The 17,030-nt window shown below is 41.9% G+C and overlaps 1 protein-coding gene across 2 annotated transcripts; it reads right to left on the minus strand.

Annotated features, from left to right (window-relative positions):
- Positions 1-572: 572 nt before the first annotated feature.
- LOC100136686 (kunitz-type protease inhibitor 1) lies at positions 573-16,527 on the minus strand. Of its 2 annotated transcripts, none has more exons than XM_021574476.2 (11): positions 16,368-16,527; positions 15,575-16,042; positions 13,109-13,266; positions 12,753-12,894; positions 5,363-5,533; positions 5,235-5,276; positions 4,815-4,943; positions 4,332-4,382; positions 4,011-4,181; positions 1,838-1,897; positions 573-1,512 (listed from the first exon to the last, which is right to left on the minus strand). In XM_021574476.2, the coding sequence occupies exons 2-11, from the start codon at positions 15,981-15,983 to the stop codon at positions 1,325-1,327; spliced, it is 1,521 nt and encodes a 506-aa protein (XP_021430151.1). In that variant the 5' UTR covers positions 15,984-16,042; positions 16,368-16,527; the 3' UTR covers positions 573-1,324. The 2 variants fall into 2 exon arrangements, with proteins under 2 accessions (XP_021430151.1, XP_021430152.1); XM_021574477.2 differs by having other exon boundaries at positions 16,421-16,452.
- Positions 16,528-17,030: the final 503 nt, after the last annotated feature.

The raw sequence follows: 17,030 nt of genomic DNA on the forward strand, positions 1-17,030 counted from the left end.
TACTTATGAGCCCCTAACCGACAGAGGGTAGTGCGTACGGCCCAGTACATCACCGGGGCCAACCTTCCTGCCATCCAGGACCTCTATACCAGGTGGTGTCAGAGGGAGGCCCTAAAAATTGCAAGGACTCCAGCCACCGTAGTCAGACTTTTCTCTTTGCTAGCGCATGGCAAGCGGTACCGGAGCACCAAGTCTAGGTCCAAGAGGCATGTCTAAACAGTTCTACCCCCAAGCCATAAGACTCCTGAACAGCTAATCAAATGGCTACCCAGACTATTTGCATTGCCCCCCCCCCCCCCCCTTACACTGCTGCTACTCTGTCATCTATACATAGCCACTTTTAATAACTTTACCTATATGTACATAATTACCTCAATTACCTTGACACCAGTGCCCCTGCACATTAACATTGACTCGGTACCAGTACCCCTGTATATAGCCCCGCTATTGTTATTTACTGCTGCTCTTTAATTATTTGTTATTACTGGTATTTTCTTAAAATTGCAGTGTTGGTTAAGGGCTTGTAAGTAAGCATTTCACTGTAAGGTCTACTACACCTGTTGTATTCGTGATTTGATTCTGGGAACAGCATTTTATTTAGGATTTGAGCACTAATGGTAAAAGAGAGAACTACATACAAAAGTGTTAATGAAAAAGTTGAGTATATAAAGAGTATATTTTCCTATAACATGTGACCACCATGATGAGGCACAAACTCACTGTTTTCCCCTCTTCTGTTTCCTTCTGAAATATCAGTTTTAATAATCACAAAATAAACTATAAAAGTAAAATAACTTGCTCTAACTTCTACCAGTTAAGACAAAGGGTGTCAATAATGTACAATATATTTCCAGCAACACATATCTTTTTTAAATGACTGAAATATGATAAAACACGATAAGAAGAATAACAAATCAATAGTTAGTTAGCAATATTGGAATGTTTTCATCTCCCACACTATTCCAACAGTTTACATGAAGTCAGATTTGTGGATTTAATTGTAGGACCGTTATACCCTGAGTGCAGGATTGTTGACCAACAATCTAAATTCTGACAGGTTACTGCAAGGAAGACAAAAAGGCAAGTGTAGTTTTGAATAATTGCTGCCACTTTTGCTTTCCAGAGTGAAGTCAAACTCTAATAAAAATTCTTAGGCCTATATTACAACAAGGTAAAGGTCTTATCAAACAAACTGGCCTATATTTGGGGAAAATAAAACATACTGGTACACAAAAAGGGTTTCACATAAAATCAAATATTGATCTGAATTCATGCAATGATGATAGCCTGCACCTAGGCAGCTTCTGGGGGCAGAGGTTAGGGGTCAGATGGGCTTGGTGGTGGTGTTGTAGACCAGGCGCTCCGTGTCCTCCCTGGTGTAGACCTGGGAGCCGTTGACGGGTACCCGCTGGCGCCGAGTCTGCTCCTTCTTGCCCTTCATGAAGCAGTAACACAGAACTACCAGCAGTATTATGATGGCCAGGCCAAGCAGTGCAGCTATCACGATGATTCCTGAGAGAGGATGGGCATGAAGAGAGAGACACACACACCAGTAAGTCAATAACTATATGAAAGGATCCTGCATGTGTCGGGAAGCAAAAACTGGACAGACCGACAATCAATCATGTGCAACATTCACAGTGTTTGAGTAAAGTGAGGAGAATGTGCAGGGAAAAACACATCACAAGATCTTTGTGACCAGCTTTGACCCCCAAGGCCCTTAAACTTGACGGGGTGCAATAATTGGTTTTAAAAAGGATTATTGTCAGGGTGTCTTTTCCATGGAGTCCTGACGGGCCAAAGGCTCCATCTTGAAGAATAAAGAAGAGCTAATTACCTACATGGCCGTCAGTGTCCTGGTATTCATATCGGTTCGTTATTTCAAAGATGTCCTTTTCTGAACACATGGTAAGGAAAAGAGACAAGTCAGTTGTTACACAGCTACAGTATTGTTGATACACACAATGTAGTGGTGCTGACAGAGTATGTTCCTATCTCTGAAACATTTCATTATTATGATCTCAAAGGGTAATATAACAGTTAGGGATGCACAATATCAGTAAGCATATTGGAATCAGACAATATTAGCTACAAATGCCAACATCGGCTCTATGTATAGTTTAATGCCGATATGCAAAACCGATGTCAAAGCTCACATGCATACCTGTATAACGTAGGTAGACGACGTAATGACGCATTCCTAACCTAGCCCATAATGTCTGCTTGTGTGGATGTATTTTAAAGTTTCAAAGGAAGATGACAAAAAAGGCCAAATGCAATGTTTGTGCTGCTATTATTTTCTGAGGGGAGAAAGTGCATCACCCCCAGACATTCAGCGACTATTTAGAACAAAAGCAGAAAAAAACGAAGCGCACTTTTCCAACAACGAAACAAGTTCAAGTCGATCACTCATTTGAATGAGTAAGAACATTTCTGCGAGACAACTCAAAGGCGAAATCCATTAACGCCAAGATAATGGAATTCATTGCCCATGACAATAAACCGATCTCTGTGGTGGATGTTGGCTTTCGCCGACTGGTCGAGCACCTCGAGCTCCGGTACACACTAGCAAGTAGGCGCCATTCTACAGATGTTGCCCTACCGGTGTTACACAGTATTGTTGAAACGCACATCCATGAGCTACTTGCTATGGGCGTCACTGCTATTAGCTTCACGATTGACATTTGGACCAGCGACGTCAGCCCCATGAGCATGCTGAGTCTGACAGCACAGTATGTCGACGAGGATTTTGTACTGAGGAAAGCCGTATTGCATGCTCAAGAAGGTGCTGGTTCTCATACTGCTGCTGCTATTTCAATGGCATTTGAGAACATGTTTGAAATACCCAAGAACAAAGTACACGCTGTGCTACGTGATAATGCACGTAACATGACAAAGGCTTTGGAAGAATGCGGAGTCACAAGTTTGCTATGCATGGCACACATGCTGCAACTGGCTGTAAACGAAGGTGTTTTGGCCCAACGCAGCATATCTGACGCAGTGGCAACAGGTAGGAAGATAGTGGGTCATTTTAAACACTTACAGCTCGCATACAGCCGCCAGCAAGCAATACAGGGGCAGCTTGGAGTGAAAACGAAAAGGCGTAAGCAAAACGTTTCCACCTGATGGAACAGTACTTTTTACATGAAGAGCCTGCTGGAACAAAAACGAGTGCTTGGCGTGTACGCAGCCGACTAGGAGTTACCTGCAACAATCAGTACAAACCAGTGGACTCTCATTGAGAACATGAATACACTGCTAGCTCCATTCGAACAACTGACTCGAGAAATAAGATCATCAACTGCGTCTGCAGCAGACGTGATACCCTCTGTCATGGCATTGAAACGCCTGCTCAACAAAACTGCCAACACAGACCGTGGGGTTAAAACTTACAAAAGTACTCTACTAGAGGCTGTGAACAAGTGATTCGGTGGCATTCACTCTGAGCCTTTACTGTGTCACCACCATGCTCGATGCTAGGTAAAAGGACCGCTACTTCGATGCAGACAAGAAACAGGGTTTCCGTGAAATGCTAGACAGCTGGACAAGATGGACACGGACACAGTGACAGTGCGCACCGAGGAAGAGAGACAGAGCTGAAACTTCATTGCTTGACATGTATAATGAAATCCTGGTTGAGAATGAAAGGACTGAGCAAATGAACAATGCAACAGCACAGCAAGTAAGTGAAAGAAATTGGTTTTGATTATGTTTTACTGGTAATGGGGACATACTGTACGTGGTCAGTGTGTGTGTGTGTGTGTGTGTGTGTGTGTGTGTGTGTGTGTGTGTGTGTGTGTGTGTGTGTGTGTGTGTGTTTCAACTATTTAACTGTACTAGAATGCCTAAAAGGCCGCAATTTTTTTAATATCGGTATCGTCTTTTTTGGCAAGAAAAATATTGGATATCGGTATCGGCTCAAAATTCCATATCGGTTTATCCCTAATAACAGTGCAACAATTTTGAAAATCAGTTGAAAATGTTATAATGGCTAAAGCATGAAAACCTACCTGTTACCAGTTTACAGGTACTCATACAAGCATCCTCAGTGTCAAATCTGTTCTCATTCCCGTAGCAGCCGCCATAGTTGAAGCGGAAGCACTTCTGGTAGACAGGGTTGTAGTACCACTTGGTAAAACTCTCCCGACAGTTTCCTGTTTTGGGGTGCTCCGTGCAGCGAACTGTGGTTGAAAGAACATGTGTGTGAGAGATCAGCGTTCGTAAGGAGAGCCAGAGTAGGGGTAGGCACCATATGTGATCAGTTAACTCAACAACAAAATCCGAGATTGATCCTGTTATTGTGAACATGTCTCAAAACAGTAAAACTCAACCTTTCTGTTCATCCACAGGAATTTGCAGTAGAATCTGGAAGTTCTTATTCACTGATGAAAGGAAGAAAGCAAGAGTTAAAGGGTTACTTCTGGTTTTTGGCAATAAAGACATTTATCTACTTCCACAGCGTCAGATTAACTCATTGATACCATTTTTATGTCTCTGCATCCAGTATGAAGGATGTTAGAGGTAGTTTTGCAAGCCAATTCTAACTAACGTTAGCATTAACGCTAGTTAGCAACTTCCGTCAAACTGTTCGCAGAGAATGGTATCCACAAGTTCATCGGACTCTGGGGAAGTAGGTCAAGGGCTTCATTGCCAAAATACCAAAGTATCCCTTAATAAGCAACATCACATGACAACAACTGAGCACCCCAATAGTTTCACTTCATGACTGCACTTGTAATGTAAGGTCAGTGGTAAGGTAAGGCCAATGCAGTGTTGTATGTAAATTAGGGTTGGTTTGCATAGCCTGTACTTACAGTCCTCACAGTTCTCCTCATCTGAGCCGTCGCTGCACTGCTGCTCCTTGTCACACTCCAGGCCTCGGTCAAGGCAGCAGCCGTTGGTGCAGGAGAACTGGCCTGACCCACAGGGTACTCCACACACCTCTAAAACACAACAACACACACAGGTGAACTGGGGACCTCTCACACCTCTAAACATAATACTCAGGTGAACAGGGGACCTAACACAACAACACAGGTGAGCAGAAGAGGTGAGGTAAAAGTGACTTTTAGATTCACCTTATAGGATACAGAAGTAATACAGGTAACTGATAAGTCTCAATAGATATGCATCAGTCAACAGATACGGCAAATATATGTATATTTGAACTATTACAAGTACAGCTACTATCTATAGTCATACACCTGAGGACAATAAATGTAAGTCAGTCTTACCTCTAGGGGCTGGAAGTGGTCCAGTTCTACCTCTGTGAATAACTACAAGAAAGGAAACACCAATCAACCAACCAATCTTCTCCAAAAACTGTTCTCAGAAAAACAAGAGGGGTCTGTCTGTATAGTACCTGACACACCATCACAGGCGTTGGCACACTCCTGGAGGGAGAGGTAGTTGTTAAGGTTCTCTCTGCAGCCCCCAAACAGGAACTCCTCACACCTCTCTGAGGCAGCATTGTAGTGCCAGCGGGGGAAGGATCCGCGACAGGGACCCACCTTCTTGGGGACCATGCAGTGATCTGAAGGATGAAGTATCAGAGAGTGGCTATTAGATATAACTGGCGATTAGATATAACATTATGTAATAAAACAATACACAGATGTCATGTGAATGTAATTTTATGTTGTGGTTCAGTGGTGGAAGCCCAGACAGAATCATGTGTAACACTTTTTGGGGAAAAACATTGCTTATAAACTGCTTACATAATCATTGCGTCAAACAGCTCATTACCTCATGTGCAACACTTAATTATTTTGACATTTTCTTATAAACATAACTCATAACATAGAAGTTAAACATACCTTAAAAAAAATAATACAAAATTGTGTAAAATATTAGAGAGCCAGTCAATATTTTATTTATTTTATCTTTAATTCTGCATTGTTGGAAAAGGACCCGTAAGTAAGCATTTCACCGTGACTCTACGCCTGTTGTTTACAAAGCATGTCACAAATAAAATGGTATATTTGATTGGACCTGATGTATCAAATATAAAAAAGCTAAGTAACTTTCCCTAAAACCAGGCCTACTTCATCCACTGAAAATACATGTGGATGGTCTGGCTTGTAAACAGACATGTGGTAAACACAAAGAAAGCAGACATAACTGTCAGAGGAAGTGGTTTCACTTGTGCAACGCAAAGCTGTACGCCTCACGACAAGCTAGTTGATGCATCGGGACTACCCTGCATTACATTACCCAGCCATTCCGTCATTACAACATGACTGGGTTAATTGAGGAATTAAGAATAACATTAGGTACAGAACCATGTGTGTACCACAGTCAATGTAAAATGCTAATAGCCATTCACAGTACATATATTTTGCTGAGAGGGGGTTCATGTTGTCAGGGTATCTTTAATTGTGATTCTACTAGCATGTTCATTGTAATTCATCCAGCATTAACGCATGCAGCCATTTAGCTGTACGTGTTGTGTGACTCAGATCAGGGGTCACTATGCATTGGCCTTTCCACAGAGGAACATTCCTAACACCATTCAGTAGAGACTAGTTAATGGGTAACTGCATCAATGAATGGTTAATAGTCTCTGCTCAGTCTGTTAAGACTGAGAGACCAACATGTTCCAAATTGTATAACTGACTCAGAAATAATTTCAAAGTGTTTGAGTATCAAGAGTCTGTATTTAGAGTACCATGACCTTAAAGGAGTTTGCTTGAGTTTGTGAAACCCAAGCTGAAACCAGACAGACAGGTTAAGGGGGAGGGCAGGGTAGGAAGGAAAGAGGGAGCAGAGTGTGTGGGAGGGAAATCCCCACAGCTTTCCTGACTTCCTGTGTCTGCTGATAGCCCAGGAAAAGTGTCTATCCATTCCATACACACTCATGTAACTGGGCATGGCAGAGAAAACCCTTCCCTTGTCTGATTCCTAAGTATTCCCTGTTACCCTATAATGAACAGCCAGGCAGCACTGTTGATCTACCAAGTATCTACCAAGTGTGATAATGAGTTGTCATCCTGTTATGAGCCAAAACGGTCATTCTTGGAGGACATATGGGTTTTTCAGTCACTCACAGCCATGGAGTAAACAGCTACTAGGAAAAGAAGAATAATAAGCTGTTGTCTCTGGCGATTGAGCCCACATGTAGATGTACAAGCTGAGACAAATCTACTTATGAATGTGCTTTCTGAAATCTGGAAATGTTGATTTCGTTCTACGGGAATCAGAGGAGCTTGCCTGGACAGGTCTTTTAGACAGTATTCTCATGCCATGTCACGTGGTATGAAAAGTAGATGATTATGATATCAAGTCTTGTTGTAATCAACTCAACTTAAACCAGTACAACCGATAAGAGTCATCAGTAAGCATTTGAAAGTCATAAAAATGAGTTATGAACTTAACATGCCACACACTGAGTGCAGAAAACATTAGGAACACCTTCCTAATATTTTAGGGAGTTGCACCCCCTATTGCCCCCAGAGCAGCCTCAATTCGTTGGTGCATGGACTCTACAAGGTGTTGAAAGTATTCCACAAGGTTGTTGACGCCAATGCATCCCACAGTTGTGTAAAGTTGGCTGGATGTCTTTTGGGTGTTGGACCATTCTTGATATGCACGGGAAACTGTTGTGAGTGAAAAACCCAGGAGTGAAAAACGCAGCAGCGTTGCAATTATTGACACACTCAAACTGGTGTGCCTGGCACCTACTACCATATCCTGTTCAAATGCACTTAAATATTTTGTCTTGCCCATTCACACTTAGTGGCACACATACACAATCCAAGTCTCAATTGACTCAAGGCTTAAAACTCCTTCTTTAACCTGTCTCCTCCCCTTCATCTACAGTACACTGATTGAAGTGGATTTAACAAGTGATATCAATAAGGGATCAAGCATTCACCTGGATTCACCTGGTCAGTCTATGTCATTGAAAGAGTTCCTGATGTTTTGCACACTCAGTGTATACTTGTAATCGGGTATTTCTTTTTCACATAAAAATTCAAACTGCAGAGAGTTCAGAAGGAAAACATTTAAGTGATTTATATTCCTAACATCGCATTCACTTGCATTATGTGTTCAGTGGGCATCAGTTCTTCTCACCTCAATGGCAAAGTTTCTCATAGTATTTCCACATTGTCCCTACTCCAAACATGACAGATCACTCGGATGTAGACCACTGTAGACCATCATTGTCACTTTAGATAGATTTTTTAAATTTAAATTTTACCTTTATTTAACTAGGCAAGTCAGTTAAGAACAAATTCTTATTTTCAATGACGGCCTAGGAACAGTGGGTTAACTGCCTGTTCAGGGGCAGAACGACAGATTTGTACCTTGTCAGCTTGCGGATTTGAAGTTGCAACCTTCCGGTTACTAGTCCAACGCTCTAACCCTGCCGTGATTATATACACAAGCAGCGAACTGTATATACAGTGCCTTGCGAAAGTATTCGGCCCCCTTGAACTTTGCGACCTTTTGCCACATTTCAGGTTTCAAACATAAAGATATAAAACTGTATTTTTTTGTGAAGAATCAACAACAAGTTGGACACAATCACGAAATGGAACGACATTTAACTTTTTTAACAAATCAAAAACTGAAAAATTGGGCGTGCAAAATTATTTAGCCCCCTTAAGTTAATACTTTGTAGCGCCACCTTTTGCTGCGATTACAGCTGTAAGTCGCTTGGGGTATGTCTCTATCAGTTTTTCCCATTCCTCCTTGCAAAACAGCTCAGTGAGGTTGGATGGAGAGCATTTGTGAACAGCAGTTTTCAGTTCTTTCCACAGATTCTCGATTGGATTCAGGTCTGGACTTTGACTTGGCCATTCTAACACCTGGATATGTTTATTATTGAACCATTCCATTGTAGATTTTGCTTTATGTTTTGGATCATTGTCTTGTTGGAAGACAAATCTCCGTCCCAGTCTCAGGTCTTTTGCAGACTCCATCAGGTTTTCTTCCAGAATTGTCCTGTATTTGGCTCCATCCATCTTCCCATCAACTTTAACCATCTTCCCTGTCCCTGCTGAAGAAAAGCAGGCCCAAACCATGATGCTGCCACCACCATGTTTGACAGTGGGGATGGTGTGAGCTGTGTTGCTTTTACGCCAAACATAACGTTTTGCATTGTTGCCAAAAAGTTCCATTTTGGTTTCATCTGATCAGAGCACCTTCTTCCACATGTGTGGTGTGTCTCCCAGGTGGCTTGTGGCAAACTTTAAACAACACTTTTTATGGATATCTTTAAGAAATGGCTTTCTTCTTGCCACTCTTCCATAAAGGCCAGATTTGTGCAATATACGACTGATTGTAGTCCTATGGACAGAGTCTCCCACCTCAGCTGTAGATCTCTGCAGTTCATCCAGAGTGATCATGGGCCTCTTGGCTGCATCTCTGATCAGTCTTCTCCTTGTATGAGCTGAAAGTTTAGAGCACATATGTCAGAGTCAAGGCCCGCGGGCCACATCCGGCCCGCAAGAAGGTTTTTTACGGCCCCTGGGATGATCTTGATTTATTATTAGAACCGGCCCGCAGCAAGCCGGCAGCCCGCAGATCTTTTACACGCACCAATACTACATTTCCCACAATGCAAAGGTGACGCACCGAGCAGTAGGCTGCTTCATTTCAATATTTATTGGCACAGCAGTCGTCAGCATCACAGTAAAATTAACTTTCAGATACCCATCAAAAATGGCAAAACGGAAGGTGGATACTGAGAACCGGGGGTTTCAAACAAGGTGGGAGTCGGAGTATATGTTCACGAAGGTAGCTGGAAAACCTGTGTGTCTTCTGTGTGGAGAAAGTGTGGCGGTACTGAAAGAGTATAATCTGAGACGACATTATGAAACGAAACACGCGGACAAAAACAAGAATATGGACATGGAACAAAGGCTACAAAAGGCAGAGGAATTAAAACGAGGCCTCAAATCTCGACAGGCTCTGTTCAAAAAAGCCAAATCACAAGGCCAGGCTGCTGTCAAGGCCAGTTTTATTTTGGCAGAAGAGATCGCTAAATCAGCCCGGCCATTTACGGAGGGGGATTTCATCAAAAACTGCATGATTAAAGTTTGTGACGAAGTTTGCCCAGAAAAAAGGCAACTCTTTTTAAATGTGAGTCTGAGCAGAAACACCATTGCCGAGAGAGTAGACCAGTTGTCCATCAATCTAAAAGAGCAGCTTGTGAAAAAGGGAAAAGATTTTATTGCATATTCCTTGGCTGTGGATGAGAGCACCGACATTTCTGACATTGCCCAGTTGTCAATTTTCATCCGCGGAGTGGACTCCAACCTAAGCGTGACAGAGGAGTTTTTGGCTTTACGTCCTATGCATGGCACAACTACGGGGCATGATTTGTATGAAGAGGTGTCAAGATGTGTAAATGAGATGGAGCTGCCTTGGGAAAAACTCGTGGGTTTGACAACCGACGGAGCACCTGCGATGTGTGGACACAGGAGCGGACTGGTGGCGAAGATACGGGAAAAGATGCAAGAGGAAAACGCGACAGGTGAGCTGACAGCTTATCATTGTATCATACACCAGGAAGCGTTGTGCGGTAAAGCCTTGAAAATGGAGCATGTAATGAGCATCATCACGCGCACAGTTAACTTTATCAGAGCCAAAGGTTTGAATCACCGCCAGTTCAAGGCATTTCTGACGGAGTTAGAAACGGAGCATGGTGATTTGCCTTATCACACAGAGGTGCGATGGCTAAGCCAGGGAAAGGTGCTTCAAAGATGTTTCGAGCTTCGTGAGGAGATTTGTCTGTTCTTGGACAGCAAAGGGAAAGACACAACACAACTCCGAGACGAAATGTTTCTGTGTGAAATGGCTTTTCTGTGTGACATTACGAGTCATCTGAATGCAATAAACTTGCAGCTGCAGGGTCGGGATTGTGTCATCTCTGATATGTACAGTACAGTGAAGGCATTTAAAACCAAACTGACTCTGTGGGAGACGCAGATGCGGAAAGAAAATTTGAGCCACTTTCCCAGCTGCCAGACCATGAAAGAGAAGCTCTCTACCAGTGCGTTCCCGAGCACACAGTTGGCTGATAAAATAGGTATGCTTGCCGCTGACTTTCGACGCCGATTTGCTGACTTTGAAGCACAAAAAAGCAGGTTGGAACTGCTCGGTAACCCATTTGCTGTTGACGTGGAAAGCTCACCACCAAACCTCCAAATGGAGTTGATTGACCTCCAATGCAATGATGCACTGAGGGCAAAATATGCGGCAGTGGGTGCTGCGGAGTTCGCCCGTTTCCTCCCCGGCACAATGCCCCAGCTGCGCATCCAGGCTGCTCAAACGTTGTCTATGTTTGGCAGCACATACCTGTGTGAACAACTGTTTTCTTTGATGAACCTGAACAAAACATCACACAGAAGTCGACTTACTGCTGAACACCTCCACTCAATTCTGAGGATTTCTTCAGCTCAGAGCCTTACCCCGAACATTGATGAACTTGTGGAAAAGATGGGACACCACCAAGTATCACCCTCAACCTCAAACAAGTGAACATTACTGTGCAATCACATATTTAGAGTTTTTACTCAGTTCAAGTTTAAAAGTTAAAATTTAATATTTGTTTTCACTGCATGTTACTTCTCCTTAAACAAAGTGTTGTTTTTGATTAATAGATTTTTGCACTTTATTTTTTTGTATTTCAATCCAATTATATTTTAAAAATATTTCAGTTGAGTGGATGATAGAAAATTGCTATTATTGTTTTTTCTTTGAAGTAAATTTAGCCCACTTTTGCTAAAATAGAAAATATAGTCTACTGATGGTGCCTTGAATACCGGTTTCTTTCATTTAATGTTCATGTTATGGGGATATTTATATAAAGGAAATTTGTCTTTTGTGTCTGTTGAAAATTAAAGATTACTGACAGAGCCATAAGAAAATATTGCTTTATTTATCTGATCATATTGTAATATATTTGTTAGGTTTTCAGTAGGTTCAATTAGGTTCACTAGACTATATGCGTCATTTAAAAATTTTTCAATGAACATTCGAACAGTCCGGCCCTCGTCTTGTAGCTGATTTTTTTATTTGGCCCTCCGTCCATTTGACTTTGACACCCCTGGTTTAGAGGGACGGCCAGGTCTTGGTAGATTTGCAGTGGTCTGATACTCCTTCCATTTCAATATTATCGCTTACACAGTGCTCCTTGGGATGTTTAAAGCTTGGGAAATCTTTTTGTATCCAAATCCGGCTTTAAACTTCTTCACAACAGTATCTCGGACCTGCCTGGTGTGTTCCTTGTTCTTCATGATGCTCTCTGCGCTTTTAACGGACCTCTGAGACTATCACAGTGCAGGTGCATTTATACAGAGACTTGATTACACACAGGTGGATTGTATTTATCATCATTAGTCATTTAGGTCAACATTGGATCATTCAGAGATCCTCACTGAACTTCTGGAGAGAGTTTGCTGCACTGAAAGTAAAGGGGCTGAATAATTTTGCACTCCCAATTTTTCAGTTTTTGATTTGTTAAAAAAGTTTTAAATATCCAATAAATGTCATTCCACTTCATGATTGTGTCCCACTTGTTGTTGATTCGTCACAAAAAAATACAGTTTTATATCTTTATGTTTGAAGCCTGAAATGTGGCAAAAGGTCGCAAAGTTCAAGGGGGCCGAATACTTTCGCAAGGCACTGTAAGTGCATTGAAATTCAATAAATACAGCATGTCCCTTCACCCTCAAAACAATTGTGTTAAACTGTGTAGCTAGGTGTGCTTTGCAGGTGTTTCACATATACTTTAGTATACTCACTCTCAGACTGCTCAGGGGTAAGCACAAGGACAGTGATCTGGGTTTGGTCGGACTGCCCACTGGAGTCTGTGACAGTCAGTTGGAACTTGTACACTCCAGACGCCAGGTTGGACACGATCACCTGGTCTTTAAATGTAGTTTTCTAGGAGACAAGGAAAGAAAATGTATCAATGTTTTCTTGTGTGGCAGAACATTGAAAATAGAGAAGCTTTAATTGTGATCCTCATCCTTTGGTGTTCTCATGTATTTGTACACAGTGAAAGAGCAATCACCATTAACTCTGATCAGGTAAATGCCCCAAACATCCCAATAAAGCCTGACCAGTGCTCCCTGATGCCCCAGTCATCATCGCCCACCTCAATGACAGCGGAGGTGTTCCCTGACACTAGGTGCCACAGGTACGTGACAATATCGTGGTCGTCCTTGCTCTCGTTGCCATTCAGAGTTAAACTTTCCTGGGGCTGCACCACTCTGTCCGGACCTCCATTGGCCTCTGGAGGATTGTCCACTTCACCTGGAAGTTGAATACAACCTTCATCACGTTCAATACAACATATTCACACTGAAAATACATGCAGCTTTAAGATATCCCGTTAGGTTAAAGACTGGTTGAAATTTGAATAGGTTTAATTTTTTTGAAGGGTTTTGAGTGTCAACACATTAACAACATAAGGTTCAGGAAATCAATTTGTTTGGTGGTGCTCATTCCCAGTTACTAACTACATCCTGTTGACATACATTATTCACTCAAGTCTGCAATCCATTACTTGACTCGCAGCACAATACCAATCTCCCCTGTAAGAAGCTTTCTCAGCAGCAATGAGGTGAAAACTGAAACCTCAGACTGTGACAAGGGGCCTTATAATGAGCCATAGAATAAGCCCTATATTGAGCCATGGCGTGTGTGGGTAATGCTCTTCTCTAAGCAGGTGGTTTCACCTCCTCCTGAGATAAAGGGCCTGTCTGTTGTGATTCAAACCACAGACAGTCCAAGTGTAGTGCGTTGCTTTCTCTCATCATAATAATATAGCTAAATGGTATGTGTGTTCATGTTCCTTTAGTAAGCAGTTCAATGGAGACATGAAGTTCATTGGAGACTTAATTAGTTAATTTGATGAGTGTCTATGTTGTAATGTGTGAGAGTGATAGCTGGGTCTCCCGTTTCAACCTGGACTCAGGGGTAGACTTAACATAGTAAATGTAAATCCGGGACACTCCGTATGGTATGTATTAATTTGTGGATGTCCATTATCCATTTCGTATGTTTTACGAATTACAATTTGTATGACATGTTACGAATTGAAATTTGTACATGTTACAAATTGCAAAGACAATACCAAATATAACATATCATACTAATTTGAGTATCCCAGTTCCAATTCATCCCAAAGGTGTTCGATAGGGTTGAGGTCAGGGCTATGTGCAGGCCAGTCAAATTCTTCCACATCAATCCCAAAAAACTATTTCTGTTTTGACTTCACTTTGTGCACGGGAGCATTGTCATGCTGAAAAAGGAAAGGAAACTGTTGCCACAAAGTCAGAAGCACAGAATCGTCTAGAATGTCCTTGAATGCTATAGCATTAAGAATTCCCTTCACTGAAAGTAAGGGGCCTAGCCCGAACCATGAAAAACAGCCCCAGACCATTATTCTTCCTCCACCAAACTTTACAGTTGGCACTATGCAGTCGGGCAGGTAGCGTTCTCCTGGCATCCGCCAAACCCATCGCGTGAAGCGTGATTCATCACCTCAGAGAATGTGTTTCCACTGCTCCAGAGTCCAATGGCGGAGAGCTTTACAAAACTCTAGCCGATGCTTGGCATTGTGATCTTAGGCTTGTGTGCGGCTGTTCGACCATGGAAACCCATTTCATTAAGCTCCTTGACGAACAGTTATTGTGCTGATGTTGCTTAAAGAGGCAGTTTGGAACTCAGTGGTGAGTGTTGCAGCCGAGGAATGACGATTTTTACACACTACAGCACTCGGCAGTCCTGTTCTATGAGCTTGTGTGGCCTACCACTTTGCGGCTAAGCCGTTGTTGCTCCTAGATGTTTCCACTTCACAATAACAGCACTTACAGTTGACCGGGGCAGCTCTAGCAGGCCAAAAAATTGAAGAACTGACTTATTGGAAAGGTGGCATCGGTGCCACGTTGAAAGTCACTGAGCTCTTCAGTATGGGCCATTCTACTGCCAATGTTCAAATGTTTGTCTATGGAGATTTAATGGCTGTGTGATCAATTTTATCAGCAACAGGTGTGGCTTAAATAGCAGAATCCACATACTTTTGGCCATGTAGTGCATCTTCTGACCAGGGGGAGTTTTCTTGAGAGCCCTGACGCTTTTGGAAGCATAAGGAAAGTGTCTTTCATACCAGCAAGAAATACTTTTCAAAGAACTAAAAGGTTAAATTCCTAAACACCTTTTTAGGGTTAGTGTACCCACACCACCATATTTCCATGTTACTTTCTATATTAACAGAAGACAGAGGGACCACCTGTGCTAATTTAGCAGTGAACACCTGTGTGTGTACCTGAAGGCAGGCAGAAACGTGTTGTCACAGGCTGAAACTGTGATAAAGACAGTTTAAACAGTGCAGTAAATGTATATGTAGCATTTGTGAAATGATGATGTGATATGAAGTAAAGCTTTAGGTTCCTTGAACCATATGCATTTGAGAATAGATTCACGTTTATATGGAGTATTTGGCTGCCAGAGCCAGTCTACCTCTGAAAATAGCATGTAAGGTCCTTGGACCTTAAGGTAATGGTAAGCCCTTTAAGGGTACATAGTGGTCAGTCTGAGACCAGTCTGCCTGTTTTACCTGGGAGGTTTTTTGTGGCCAGATCACTTTCATACACCACGTCTCTGATGTAGTTCAGGAATCCCTTCTTCCTGACAAATCGGCAGACGTACTGCTGCTTGTATAGACAGTCAAAGAGAAAGCATGACTTGATCATGCCCTCACCGGACCCATTCTCCATGAAAGCGACATTACACTTGGGATCTTTGCAGCACGAGCGTATACAGTCATTGGTGCTCTCAACCTTCGGTTTAATGATGAAAGTCGCACCGTATTTCACCGAGTCATCCGTATCGAGAACGAAATCTTCTCTGCCCTTTTCGAAACTGTCCAAACACTGTTCCCCGAATGGCTGGGCCTCCGCGCGCACCAGGAAAACAATAAAGCACACCAAAGCGCCCAATAACAATCCAATTGGGAGAGTAGTCATTCTACAAAACAGTCCAGGAAAACTATTTCCCACAAATATAGGATAATCCAACAGATGACCTGAAAACAGAGCGATATATAGTAAACTTCAAATAACATATCATGGAATGCATTAATTAAATATACATTATCATTCAAATAAATAGTCGTAACATGATCTAAATAACATACAAAACACCATGCAGTCTATCTTTATACTATACACACACCAATCAATTGTATAGAAACGTTCAGGACTTTTGTATATCGCAGTGTCTCTCTGTTCCTCTGATTTCAAAGGTAAGAATTACGTCAAACATACAAATAAATAATCAAGATCCAACTCTTCTGTAACTTTATAGATTCATATTTGTTCAAAACAGCACTAGAAATTAACATGTGTCACCTGTAAATTCTGTATCTGTCGTCGATTATAAAGAAACGACCGAATATATTTACAATTCACAGGTGTGTCACTCTCTCTCTTCGGGTACCTGTTACATACAGGAAGTGAAATTCTACTCCCATCTACCCAAAGAGGTGACCGGAGGCGCAAAGCACATTGGCACTCCCATTTCGAGTTGTGTAGGAGTAGAAGAAGACTTCACCAAACATGGGATTAATGAGTTGCTTGAATCTGTAGAGTAATGTATATTTCATTGGTTATCTGAATTTCCCAATTCGTTATTATTTATAGGAGAGGACTTTAACATTACTATAGATAATTCAACTGATAGATGGCCCCCAGGCAGGCCAACGAATCAGAATTTGGGTTAAATACTTTTTTATGGATAAGTTTGATCTTACTGACATATGGAGAGAAAAGTTTCCAGCTGACAGATCATTCACTTGGAGTAATAAGACAGGTTCCAGACAGTCCCGAATAGATTTGGGGTTTATATCGAAATGTGTCCATGCTGTGTAAGGGCTATTTGAACAAGGAGAGTGATTTCATGACCAATTTATGCAGAAATCCAGATATTTTGACTATTTTTCTACATTGTAGAATAATAGTGAAGACATCAAAACTATGAAATAACACACATGGAATCATGTAGTAATCAAAAAA

The sequence above is a fragment of the Oncorhynchus mykiss genome, chromosome 19 (assembly GCF_013265735.2).
Source record: "Oncorhynchus mykiss isolate Arlee chromosome 19, USDA_OmykA_1.1, whole genome shotgun sequence".
NCBI lineage: Eukaryota > Metazoa > Chordata > Actinopteri > Salmoniformes > Salmonidae > Oncorhynchus > Oncorhynchus mykiss.

Bases quoted from the DNA above. Each gene is read 5' to 3' on its own strand.
- LOC100136686 (XM_021574476.2), bottom strand. From the start codon at position 15,983: ATGACTACTCTCCCAATTGGATTGTTATTGGGCGCTTTGGTGTGCTTT. The intron at 13,267-15,574 runs GTAAAACAGGCA...TTCAACTTCCAG, and splicing joins GGCCACAAAAAACCTCCCAG to GTGAAGTGGACAATCCTCCA. The intron at 12,895-13,108 runs GTGGGCGATGAT...CTTGTCTCCTAG, and splicing joins ACACCTCCGCTGTCATTGAG to AAAACTACATTTAAAGACCA.